General features: G+C 38.6%; 1 protein-coding gene across 8 annotated transcripts in view; it reads left to right on the forward strand.

Annotated features, from left to right (window-relative positions):
- Positions 1-14,004, forward strand: part of LOC140732139 (tensin-3-like) — a 434,552-nt gene that overhangs the window by 98,928 nt on the left and 321,620 nt on the right. Inside the window, exons 1-2 of one of the 8 annotated variants that reach the window (XM_073054360.1) lie at positions 5,391-5,527; positions 6,369-6,443. The exons of 6 other annotated variants lie outside the window; for them this stretch is intronic. In XM_073054360.1, the coding sequence (XP_072910461.1) occupies positions 6,405-6,443 (39 nt within the window). In that variant the 5' untranslated portion in view covers positions 5,391-5,527; positions 6,369-6,404. Of the gene's footprint in view, positions 1-5,357; positions 5,528-6,368; positions 6,444-14,004 lie in introns of those variants that run through there. One more of the 8 variants, XM_073054359.1, reaches the window with a different exon arrangement.

Below are 14,004 nucleotides of genomic sequence, written 5' to 3' on the forward strand. Positions count from 1 at the left end.
GCATCCTTGAGGTGTGCCAGTGTTGACTGTCGGTGAGGTGATGTTATTTCCAATCCATACTGACTGTGGTCCCATATCATTTGTACTTGTCACGTGCTCCACAATATAAAAAAAATCTTCAGATTACATGAGCATGATTTTCCTTTCATTTGTCCCTGTTGACTGTACTCATTCCTATTATCCTTTGAAGGTTTTCCATTATTACATTCTTAAAAATGTTTTCCATTATTTTACCTACTACTGAGATTGGCTATCAAGTTGGTGGCTCTGTATATTCTCATTTTCTCTCCCTCCCCCTCCCCCACTCTCTAATCCATAGGGATTTTTTCACAATTGAACATTGGAAGAAGGTAATCAGAGTATCTACTATCTCTAGAGCAATTTTACTCAAAATATTGGAATGTTAATCATCAGGTAACCACCCTTCAAACTAATCAGTTGCCTTAGTACTACTTTTTTTTGCTAGTATTTATTTCCTTCATTTCCTCATTCTTGCTGGACTTGATATCTGGTAAATTTGGTGTGTCATTGTCTATGAAAGTGTAAACAAAGAAATTTTTCTGCTATTTCCTTATTCCATGATGTAAATTCCCCTTTGTAAGAATCCTACATTTTCCCTTATTGGGCTTTTCCTTTTAACATACATATGGAAACTTTTACAGTCCACTTTTAATGTTTCTTGCACACGTGCTTACATATTCTATCTATGCTGCATTTCTTTACTGGTTTCTAAAACATCTTGCGCTGAGTCTCAGTATGCTCCCAAACCTCCCAGGGATAGGTAGGGGTGAATGTGCAGCCTACCAACGGAATGGTATGCCTGCCATGGGGAAAGTACAACAAGGTTCACTGGATTGATTCCTCTAATGCTGATGGGTTTGGGAGGTGCAATGTGAGGGGGGGGCTACTTGGTCTCTCCTCCCCTATGTTTAGTGGACTGAGAGATATCTGATGGAAACATGTAATTTTCTGACGTGGCATGCTCAAGCTGATGCAGAAGTGACGTTTCCTTTGTCTTTGTGTAGAACCAGGCATCAGAGTTTCAAAACAAGGGGTCAGCTGTCCAGGGAGATGAGAGACTCTTTGGAAACCTCGACCCAATTAGGTTGTTGAAGCTTAGTTGCTGTGTATATTCAAGACTGAAGTCAATAGATTTTTAGATGAACTGAGAAATTTGTAGGTTTAAGCAGGAATGTGGCATTGAGGTAAAATATCGACCATAATGTTAATGAATAGTGGAGCAGGCCTGGGTAGTGGGATGGGGTGGGGTTCTTGCGAACAGTTAAGATATCTGTACAACTTTTTAAAGTAAGGAGATGCGACTGTGACTAATTGAAGTTAATTGCAATTAGTTGCATGAATTGGCAGGAAATGAGAGCATTCACAGACCCTGAATGTCTACACTTGAGGCTGTCGTAAGACTGGTATTGTGTCATGCTGTATAACATATTAATTACCTGATTCATTATGTGTACCTCCTTGTGAAGAACAACATTATTTGCACTTCACAAGAGAAACGTTCATTTAAACTGATTGCATGCTGCAGTATTTTCTTGGTATCTCAAATAACAAAAAAAAACCAAAGCTTAACTATTTAAGGTTGTGTAATTGATTGGCTTCTAACTCTAGCTCCGGTTAAATTTAGTCTTGACATATGTAAGAGGAAGATTCTATCTTCTTCTGTTAATATATATCTAATTTGTATCCGTAAAAATATTCTACCTCAGTGCCATTTTTGATTAACACTAATATTGCCTTCAACAATTTTCACTATTCTATATTAGGGATCAAATCAACTTTGAAGTCAAATGATTCTATGAGTAGAGATTATGAGTTATTTCAATTTGTAATGAGATTTTGTCTCCTTGGTTAAATAATTTCATAATAAGATTTGTACATTTTCTAATTTTCATTTCCTGTCTTGGCGTGACTAGGATGTGTACAAACAAATCAATGTCAGCTTCCTCCGCTGAGACAACATCCCCATCTCGAGACTCCAATTACACTCAGCCTGCTCTGCTGAGTGGGCTGTGTTCTCTGCAAGCTGGGCACTGGACTGCTGCAACTGGCACTTTACTCTGAGCTCTCTGACTGCAACAGGTTACCAGGATGACACAAAAATAATGATACAGTGATGTTCTCAAAGACTCTTAGAAAAATTGCAGCATCTTCACTGATGTGGAAACACCTGGGCCGATATTGCTTTTTTAAAAAAATTAAAAAAAAGGATTCGTGATGGCATTGAGACTACAGGTCACTTTGTCAGGAGCAGTCCCTCTGTTATAAGACTATTGAATGGTTCCCTGGTATAATAAGATGGACAATCTACCTCATTCTCACTTTACACCTTACTGTCTACCTGCATTGCACTTCCTCTGTAAAACTTCCTTATGTATTCTGTTATTGTCTTACTTGTACTGTCACAATGCACTATTGTGTTTAATTGCTGGTCTGGTATGCAAGAAAAGTTTTCCACTGAACCTTGGTTCATGTGACCATAATAAACCAATTTACCTATTCTGCCAACCCTAATGCCATCTAACTCTTCTTGCCCCATTTGTGACGGAATCTGCAGAGCCCACAACCAACCATCTCAGAACATGTAGCAATGGAGAAGAAGCAAATTATCCTTGACTTCGAGGATTCCCTGAGAATGAGCCTCTTTAACTCTCCTTGTTCTGGTTTTCAGCAGTGCCTTGATTCTCTTCTTTGTTATCAGTTCCCCTGAAAGTATTTTATGCTCCCTTTTTAACTCTTCAAGCTTCAAGCCTTCTGTATATCTCCTGATTCAGTCACATCTCTCGAATAGCAGCAATGCCTTCAGTTGTCGTGCTCTGCAATTCTACCCTAAAGCTCCCCGGCTTTTCTCTTTCCTCCTTTGTGGTGCTTCTTGAGACAAGTCATTTGTTATGTCCTTCTTGATGTGGTTTGTTATTTTATTTCTTATTGCTTGATCTCAGTGCTTATTGTAAGTTCACCCCTGTTGATTACTTATTATGACGTTGTTAAACAATTAGCCATTATGTATATTCATTCATTTGTTAGAAGCGCATGTTAGAAGTTGAAGGAATTTCAATCAATGTTTCAATCTGTCTTTTGTAAGAATGCTGGGAAGTACTGTGGAGCTCCTTTTGAATTTGCCCAAAAATCTGTTGGCTTGCTGAAGCTGCCAAGGCATCGGTGACTTGGAGATGATTTCTAGTGCAAATTCAAACCAAAAAGGGATAATGTGTATAGCAAGTGCTGGGGAATTGTGGGAGCCTATTTAGAGTTGTGTACAAAAATTCAGAGGATGCAGGATTGAAGCGTTTGTATCTTCCCATTGCACTCAGCTTTTGGCTTTGAGCTGCTCCATTGCACTGACCCGTGGTCTTTTGGATGGGAGTAGAGTTAGCAGTTCTGGAATGTGATTGCATTTTCCTGCATCTGTGAGCCTATGGGTGATCCTGCTGGCTGCTTCTTCCTTCCCTCACCCTAATCATCTTTCCCAGCCACCACTAAAGGCGCCAATGTAGCACCTGTGTAGCGCTTGTCTTATCCCATATGACTGGTTGCTGCTCACGTTATGAGAAAAATCAGATTACATAGTACTACACTAGGAGCTAGTAGGTCATCAGAAGCTCTAGATATCGGAAGGAGGCAGTGAATAGAAAACACACTTCTGGAGGTAAGTTTTGTTTATATGAAAAAAGATATACAAAATATTTACAAGTGTAAGAATAAATCAAAATTCCAGCATTCTGTTAGTTTCCAAATCTCAGTTATCAACTGAGACCGAATTCCTGTTTAGTTAGAATTAATGATATTCCCTTGAATAACCTTTGTTACTCCAGTTTCTCTAATTAGATCTAGAGTTATTCCCTATTTAACGTTTTACAGATCAACTTTTCCATGTTTTAAAATCCCTAGTTAGTTAGAAAACTCATTGAATTCCTATTCTTAAATATTATGGTTAACTTCAGTTTCAGTTCCAGTCAGTAGGTCTACAATTTCAAATCCCAAAATTATATATCTATACAGCTTCACACCTTTCATGACAATTCTCCATCACAACTTTTAAACAAAGTAAATCTCATTCAGCAACTTAGTTCAGTCTTTGCAGTTCTTGCAGAAAATCAAATTCAGACTTTTTGAAAGAAAATTAACTTATACATCCGACTGTATTAAATCTTCTACATCATTAAACATTTCATTCCCACACTCGTTCTTCATCTTGGGTGGCTCGCCATCTTGTTTCTTGGTTCATTGGATGAAATAGTTGATCTTCCACGGAAAGTCCATACACAATACTTACACAAGAACAAAACCTGACCAAGTCCCTTGGTGTGATTTAACAAAACTAATTCCCAGTTACCCGATTGAGATCTTGGACACGTGTCTCTGCTGAAAGTGTCTCATTACAGCTGCAGCTTGCTATAGCCGTAGCTTCAATGGATCTTTCATCGATATTGTCTCTCCTCCAGAGGTTTCACCCTGAGGATTTCAAGTAAGTAGGGTAGAGATGCTCTCTACTAATTCCACTTTTAAAGGTTTATAACTTTAGTTTCTAATAGTTTCTAATGTGTTTCTCTTGCTTTCCCGTACTGCATCAGCCACAACTTGTCATCGCATAACTTTTTTTTCCAAATTCTCTTATTGTTTAAAAATTTGGTAAACCTCGTTTTCATCCCTCCTCATTTCTACCATTACATCTTTGGGTTTAATTAACCTGGGTTACACCAAGGTCCATGCCTATGCACTTGATGTTGCCTCATAAGCACATACTTGGCTAGAACCTGTGGCAAGAAGAGCCTTTAATCAGCTAAAATTCCCACATATGAAAATAAGAGATCAGTTGGGCTTAATGGTTTGCGTCATTGCTGTGAATCAGATGTCTCACTGGTTTGCAGGGTAAAGGGAAAGCGGTCTGGGCACCTTGCTCTTTACCCTACACTCAGTAAACAAGGCTTATCAATCTTGTACATGGCCCTACCCACCCATTATATTAAATACTGCATTCCACAGATGGCCTTGGCTGCAAAGCACCCAGTTGATCGAGCTGCTGCCCTGTTTAAAGACTATTTAGTCACAAAATAAGAGTACATAGTTTGCCATGGATAGCTCTTCGTTTTGTGTGTGGGTAAAGATTAGATTTTGTGTGTCAAGCCTCAATGAATGACCACATCTACTGTTTTTACTGACAGAATTGTGATATATCTGCTCCTTGTTTGCTCACCTTTCCAGAAGTCTTATCTGGAAAGGAATCTGGGAGGAAGTGTGGTAACTAACACAGCCGCTAGAGGGGGCTGTTGGTAAATAGGCAAAAGTTCCTTGGGTGCAGCTTTAAGCTCAGCAAGACTTTGAGAGCTTGTCCCTGTTTAGCTGCTTGTTCTCTGCAGCTGCTTAGAGGATGCTCAGCAGTTTCAGGGTCTGAAGAACACCACAATTTTGAAGGATGCTTTAACAGAACGCTGAAATCTTAATGGTCTTAGTTGTTCTCTACCTTTTATCTGTCAATCGAACTTCATTGTTTGAACCTGGACCAAAGGTAAGTTGAGTCATGATTGTATCTGCCCTTCCAAAAACTCAGGGACAGCAAGAGTGTTTAAGGAATGCTGCTGGTCAGACTTAAATCTGGTACTTTAGTTTGAATGATTTCAGATGTATTCTTTGACACAGTGCCTTATTAAAATAATAAAGTAAGGCATCTGATCTCCCCTTTGTGAATTCTTGCAAATGCCTTGATCTTGAGTGACCTTATTTGCTAAATTATAGCAGTCTCGTGTTCAGCAAAGTAAATCATGTTGAAGTTGAGCTGTAAACGATTTACTTGTGGGTTTTTTTCTCCTGAACAAAGCATTATCAATCACTGCATGTTTATGCCCTTTTAGGAGCAGGTATTTTTCATAGCCTGAAGGCCAGGTTTAGCGAGCTTTTGTTAATGAGAAATAAGCTGCCCCCTGGTATAGAGGCTGACTGACTGTGCTTCCTTGAGCCTGATTTTTATCTGTTTGCCCTCAGTTCAGTATTTAGCGATAACAGAAATGTACTTTGAATTGTTGAGCTTAAAGCTCTTCTTGGCTTAAGTGACTGATTCAATCTGATAAAGTGGCACATACAGGTGAGAGCAACCTGCTTGTAATTCTGCGATTGGCAGTGATCTTTCTGTGGAAAAGTACAATCACAAGAAAGGAAATTAAACTAAAGAACCAGATTTCTACAGGTCTGTTAAACATGTGTGTTCCATTAAATGTGATGGGTGAAAAATGAATCCATTTTGGAATGCATTCCTCTGAAACTTTGTGGAGGAAAAAGATAATAAGGTATTGTTTATAGAGCAGAGGTTTGGGACTGATCTTATATTCCCATGTGTACTTATTTTTTTCTAGGTCATATCTTACAGTTAAGTGCTTCATTGCCCTGAAATGCAATATTACTGTATACGCTCGATGAGCAAAGAACAGGTAAATTATTTTGAAAATAACTTTTCTGAAAATTACTTTGACTAGTCATTCACTCCTTAAGAAGTAATAGCTTGATCTTCCTTGTGTAAAAACCTTGGAGCTAGCTTCCACATGCTCTTTATAGTACTGCTGTTGGAATGCTACAAGCCGAAACTACATGTTTCATCTTGCTCTAGACTACAAAGCATTCAGCTGTGTGTATTCCTAACTTGTTTTCTCAGCAACAGTCTCACAGGAAAGGCCCATATCCAGCTTAATTAGTAACAGGCAGAAAAATCGCATACAAGCTTGTGTGTCTTGTGAGCTGACAAAAGACAGTGAAAATTTCAGCGCAGGAATATGTTTCAAGTGAACGGGAGATAGGCTGTTTTCAGAATAAATTACCGGATTCAGCGTATTTTTAAAATTTGCCCTTTTTGTAATTTTGATGTTATAAAGTTAATAAGCCAGCCTGTTGCATTGCTCTGTGTTCTGTGTGCGACATATTATCAGCGCAACAGTTTGTTGTATTTATATGAAGGGTTGCACTGCCTTTGCAATGGAAAGTAAATTTATAAATCGTCTATCTTTTCTTCAGTTGATCGCTCGGTTATTAACTGCAGCAAGTAACTGCATTGAATTTAAATGGTTGTGTGAGGAGTTGCTTGTACAAAGTATTTGTTTTTAGTCCCAGGAAAATCATATCAAGTAGCCTTCAGCAGATAAATCATTCTGCAACTCTGGATAATAATCATTGTGATAATTCTTTTGAGTCGAAGACTCAATTTTTCCACAAAATTTATAGATCAAAAAATCACAATTTGGTCATCATTGTTAAAAAGTTAGATTAAGAATATTACTGGTGTTAATACATGAATGGTGCTTTTTCTGTTTTCTTATTTTTTTGCCTACCAGCCTTTCTAAAGTCTCCACAAAACCCATCTCTCCGAGCAAACTGCTGGTTGTGGACTTCTTTTCAGTTCAGGCTCAGCCTCCGTTTCCACTCATTCACTCGGATCCTTCAGGGTTCCTTAAGGCTTTGTTGTATGAATGTTTTTTTTAAAAAAAACCTAGTCTAAAGCTTCTGAAATAGGAATTGGAAAAGTGGTCAATTATCTTCAGTTGGTTGGTAAAGCATTTGTAAGTCGCAGAGGGGGAATTCAAACACCAAAGGAGAGAAGAAAGAAATTGTGATCAAAGTCTAAAGAGTGTTTATTTTAAAATTGGTTTTGCTTAGTAATATATCTGCTATAACTTTATTTGTTACATTTTAGCTTTGCAACGTAACAGTTTTCTTAAAATACAAACATGTTGTGCAACCATTTAAAGAGAAACATTGTGGATACTGTCTATTTCTTGTCTGGCCTGAGGCACAGCATTCTGTTCTGGTGTCCTGTGTGGTCTAGCATTGCTGTGAGGCAGTGCTGATGAGTGACAGTCTGGGAGTGCTCCATTTATTTACTCTGCAATCTTTTTAAAACAAAACGTATACATTTTGTTTTTTTATATATGGGCAATGACCAATGATTGTTTTAATTAGCTGTTTGCACATTACTGGACCTAATAGGCTCCTGCTGAAGTAAAACAGAAGTTAGGGACAACGGCTGGGCTTGAGTGGAATATCTTGTTCCTGTTAAGAAAGTACCTTTTGTACCAGAAAACAAAAAGCAACAGCATACAAAGATGTGCTTTGTTGACAGACTTTGCACTTGGATTCTGTATCAATGAGAAATAATATTAATTTTTTTTCATTGCAATATTCATGATTATTAATAGGTAAACTCATCCATGCTCCTTTTGAATATAATCAGTAACTAATCAGTGCAATGGATAGCACATACAATTAGTACAAGTTAAGTATAACTCATGCCTGTTTGACAGTCGTGGAAGTGCGTACTGAAATAGCAAGTACTGAAGTGTATAGACTGCTGTAATGTGGGATATTCAACCCCGAATTCCTCTGCTGTGTTCAGAGAGAAAGTTATTCACCTTGTGCAAGTTTCTGAAGACAGTCCTGGAGTAGGTGGAGTTTCCTGAGAGAAACTGTCCCAGAAAAAGGCTGCTCAATATGCAAAACTATCCCTTGAGTTGTATGGATCCCTGTTGTGTTAGAAATAAATACCAGCACAATGAGCGTGTTCCTCTGTGCACTCTGCTCATCCTGAACCCCAGCTTCCTTCCCAAACACCACTCCTCACACCATTACCGTCGTCCATATGATGGACCAGCTGCAAGTTGCAGAGGTGGAAGGCTTGGAGGAGCGAAAGGCTTAATGGAGAAGGGGCAGGAAGGAGGCTGAGTCATGCAGATAATCAGAAGCTGAAGAGAGTAGGGTTTTGAGGGTGGCGAGGTCTGGAAACTGGAAGAGGCAAATGAATGTAACTGGGAAAGCAAGGACAAAGGAACATTAGCAATGAACTTTAGCAGCTGGACGCATGAGATTGACTCAGAGAATGGAATGTGTACTTGTTCATCATCCCACTGTGTCTTCAATGGCAGGACTGGCCAACAAGTGCTGATATTGTAGTATTGATAGACTGAATGCACCTTGATGTGTGCCATTGTATCTAGGTGATTACTGTGCAGCTGCTCCAAGTGTAGTGCAGCAACGCAAACCGAGTTGTGTGCTTTCTAGATTTGACACAAAGTTTGGTTGCCCTATCCTGTGCCGAACTAGAACGCCTCTCTTTGAAGAACCTCTTGTGCATTGGTTTTGCTTTGCTAGATGCAGCGTAATGTTAACCTCTGCACTCATTCATTCATTAAATTCACAAACAACACAAGAGGCGTCAGTGAGAAAGCACAGCTTCTGCTGGTGGGCAACCTGTGTGATGAAGGTGACAATGTCCTGCCACATTCTATCGTTTCTTCAGTCATCGTCGTTGTGGCTATCCCTCGAGGTCGAGGACGATGGTCTTCGTTCCGTTGATCGTGGCCCACAGAGCGAAGACGCCTGTGCATGTATTTGTTTAATGTGTACTTGATGTTGCACTCCAAGAAGCACACGATGCTTCACAAATCAAACGATTCCAGTGGCATGGAAACCATGACGATTGGAACCAATGGATTTGTTGCAGCCTTCATCCGTCTTCACAGCCGTTGAGTTGGAAGTAACTTCGTCCGCCTGGTCCACCGTAGAGGTCTTGGTTGGATTGTTCTTTGTCAGGGACCTCACCCTCGACCTTACCGCCATGGGTGACCCTACCAGGAGCATAGCTCCAGACGGCATCGCTCTCGGGATCTCAGGACCACGCAAGCTTCTCCACCACGACAAGGTGACAATCCACGGATTATACTGTTCAATGGTGTGAAATTAAGCTCTTATATTCAAGCAGCCATAATTAATCGTAGTTTCTGGTGATTTCCTTTCAGGGGTTTCCTTTCTAAAGCAAAACCATCCAATTAGTGTGCTCCAGTATTATCACATGACATCTATATTTATTTCATCTCCTCTAAAATATTTCCCCCTGCTTTTAAAGCTGCTGTCAAATAAAGACAGGTAGGGGGTCATTCAACACCTCAAACCTTTTCTGTAAGTTTGATTTGAATGTTTTGATTTGTATAATCTGCCTTTTCTTCCATTTCATAACCATAATTCCAATTGATACATCATCTATAGACTTTCTGAGGTGACATTGTGAGTTCACCCCCAAATGGCATAATCGTGTATGGATTTTATCTGTTTGATCTGGACCTTCACAATGGAAAACTGAACTTTTTATTTTAGTTCTGCCTTGTTGGAACCCTTTAACTTCAGTATCAAATAGATCATTCTCTAATTTACTACCCTTTATAATCCGGGAATACCCATTTGCTTTCAATAAAGATTGATGTTTTCTTCAGTACTTTCCAATGTAGGAACTTCCCAGTTTCAGAAAAGGATAATCAGAAATGTTTGTTTTTAGTTTATATATGCTGAGAACAAGTTTTCATCCTCCTCATCCCATTATCCTGCTTTAAATTTGTCCCTTTGACAACTATTACGCTCGTATCTCTGAATGTGATCTGGTATTAATTTTTGTTTAATACCACTCCATGGGAGCACCATAAAATGCTTTACTAAGTTAGAAAGTGCTCTGTGAATTTTAGTATTTACTTTTGAAGAGCCAGCACCCCACAGGTTTGTTGAATAAAATGCATTTTATTCTCTTTAAATGGCAATTTATTTTGCAGGTTATTTTCTCTGTAACCTCAAATGCAGTTATTGATTATTTTTCCCAAAAAGAAAGTTTCAGTGTAAACTGAGAATTAAAACTATACTCCTATGACTTCAAAGGATGCAGCATGATAAATATCTGACAATATTTACAGAAACAATTAAGCATTTATTTTAGTTTTGACACATTTATTGTATCAGAAGTGTATCAGTTGTGGATATCTCATTTGTGGCATTGCATGTTCGTGGAGGCATTTCAGAACTGAAATTTATGATTCCTTTGTTTTTATAGTTCAAACTTAAAAGACATGGTTATACACCAAAGAAAACTAGGTTTAGAAATTTTTTGAATAAGATTAAACGTCACTTCATCCTTGCCCTTTAAAGAGTACGTTATGCTACAAAGGTAAATTGGACTACGCTTTCAAATACAAACCAATAAATAATCAAACTGCACATTGGAATGAAACACAGCATCCAATTATTTTAATCACTGTGCATTGATGTTAGCTTACGGAGGCTTTACCATGTGTAATAAAGCTTCTTTCAGTTGTTTTGACTATGGGCAGATCTAATACATCAGTGTTTTAAGGAAGAAGGATTTGAACAGCTTGCTGATTCTAAATAAGAGAAAGGGGCATCACTTAGAAAACTCTATCTACCTCGGGTGAATTTTGATGACGTGATTATTCATTGCCTCCTGATCTTGCATTTTATTTGACTTAAATATTTTTTTATTTTGTGAATGAAAAACAGAATTTGCTCTCTTTTGCCTGGAATAAAGTTGTGAAGTACAGTTGCAAGAAAAAGTATGTGAACTTCTGGGGTAATGCTTTCTACAAAAGCTATTTGGAGTCATCTGTTTCATTCGATGAGATGAGATTGGAGGTGTGGGTTGGAGAGATGCCCTGCCCTATAAAAAAGGCACATAAACTCAGGTTACTGACAGAACTTGCTATTCTCAATAAAGATCTGTTTATCTGAACCATGCCTTGATCAAAACAACTTTCAGATGACCTTAGAAGAAGAATTGTAGAGATCTATGAAGCTAGAAAAGGCTACAAAACATTTCTAAAGACTTGAGTGTTCATCAGTCCACAGAAAAAGAAATTGTGTACACATGGAGGAAATTCAGTACTGTTGCTACTGTCCCTAGGATTGGGCGTCCTGCAAAGATCACACCAAAAGTACAACGTGCAATGCTGAAGGCGGTGAAAAAACTGAAGGGTAGCAGCAAAAGACCTGCAGAGATCTCTAGAACTTGCTAAAGTCTCTGTTCATGTATCCACTTTCAGAAAAACAGTGAACAAGAATGGTGATCATGGAAAGTCATCACAGAGGAAACCACTGCTCTCCAAAGAGTACATTGCTGCATGTGTCAAGTTTGCAATGGGCTACCTGGATGTTCCATAATGCTTTTGGGGCAATGTTCTGCAGAGAGATGAGACAAAAGACAAATGTTCTTTCTGGCAGGAATACACACCACTATGTTGGTCGAAAAAAGGCACTGCACACCAACACCAAAACCTCATCCCAAATGTGAAGCATGATGGAAGGACCATCATGATTTGGGACTTCTTTGCTGCCTCAGGACCTGGACAGCTTGCAATCATTAGGAGAACAATGAATTCAAAATTGTATCAAGACATTTCACAGGAGAATGTCAGTGTAGCGGTCTGTCACCTGAAGTTTAATAGAAGTTGTAAGATGCACTAAGACAATGATCTGAAACACAAGAATAGACCAACAACAGAATGGTTTAAAGAGAATAAAATTCATATATTGGAATGGCCAAGTCAGAGTCCAGACCTTAACCCAATTGAGATGCGATGGCATAACCTGAAGAGGGCTGTTCGTGTAAGGTATCTCAGAAATATCGATGAATTGAACCATTTTGTATGGGGGAATTGTCTAAAATTCCTCCTTGCCATTGTGTAAGTCTGATCAGCAGCTACAGGAAACATTTTGTGAAGCTCATTGCTGCTAAAGGAGTTTCAACAAGTTTTTAAATACAAGGGTTCATATACTTTTTCCAGCCTGGACTGTGAACGTTTAAACAATGTGTTCAATAAAGATGTGAAAAGTACAATTGTTTTTGTGTTGTTAGTTGAAGCAGGTTGTGATTGTCTATTTGTATGACTTAGATGAAGACCAGACCACATTTTATGAATAGTGAGTGCAGAAAACCAGGTAATTGCAAAGAGTTTACAAACTTTTCCTTGCAGCTTGTGTAGATTATTACCCTGCATCTCCACTCGACGTGGAATCACGAATTATTGTTTTTACCTCATAATGGTATGGTCCAGCACACATTTTAAATCATTTTGCTTCATGTGCTCCTTCTCCTTTATTTTATTTCTATTAAGCCTTTCATTTAGTAGTCACTATAGTAGAAATGAATTCATTCTCAGTTTATTCCTTGCTGAAATCTATCTATCTGTTTGTTCATTCATTCATTGATAAAGGATTACTCTAGATGATCCACATTCCACCCCCAAAGTTGCAGGCCTGGCAGCTGCTGTGGAAGACCCCTTGGCAGGTCTTGTCATGGTTCTTATGGAATGCCATGGTGGAAGGAGTGAATTTTAAAGTTGCTAGGTTATGTTCACCTTTTTTTTCACAATTAATTCAAAACATCATAAGTATATGATGCGCACTGGTAGCCCAGACAAACATATATTCCATCTTGACCGGACTTGTAAGTGGTGGTAAAGCTTTGAGTTGTTACAGAATTCCCAATTTTAGGTTTGTTCTTGATGATTCATTCAACTGACAGTATACATTACACTACATTTACACTGCACGCTGCATCCGCAAAGGAAACAGCATTATGAAGGACCCCATGCACCCCTCATACAATCTGTTCTCCCTCCAGCCCTCTGGGAAAAGGCTCCGAAGCATTCGGGCTCTCACGGCCAGACTATATAACAGTTTCTTCCCCCAAGCTATCAGACTCCTCAATACCTGAAGCCTGGACTGACACCTTGCCCTATTGTCCTGTTTATTATTTATTGTAATGCCTGCACTGTTTTTGTGCACTTTATGCAGTCCTGTGTAGGTCTGTAGTCTAGTGTAGCTTTCTCTGTGTTGTTTTTTTTACGTAGTTCAGTCTAGTTTTTTGTACTGTGTCATGTTACACCATGGTCCTGAAAAATGTCTCATTTTTACTATGTACTGTACCAGCAGTTATGGTCGAAATGACAATAAAAATGACTTGACTTGACTTGATAATCTCTAAAGTTTGTAAAGTTGGTTATTAGTAGGACTAATATGATGCTGAAGTAAATTTTTTCCTCATGATGTATCAAGACTTTTTTTTGACTAAACTGCCCAGCACACACAATTGTAGTTAATATATGGAAGAAATCTATACCAATTATTTTGAAATAATGAGGAATTTCTGATTTTAAAAATAATGGTTTAATA

The sequence above is a fragment of the Hemitrygon akajei genome, chromosome 8 (genome assembly GCF_048418815.1).
Source record: "Hemitrygon akajei chromosome 8, sHemAka1.3, whole genome shotgun sequence".
Classification (NCBI taxonomy): domain Eukaryota; kingdom Metazoa; phylum Chordata; class Chondrichthyes; order Myliobatiformes; family Dasyatidae; genus Hemitrygon; species Hemitrygon akajei.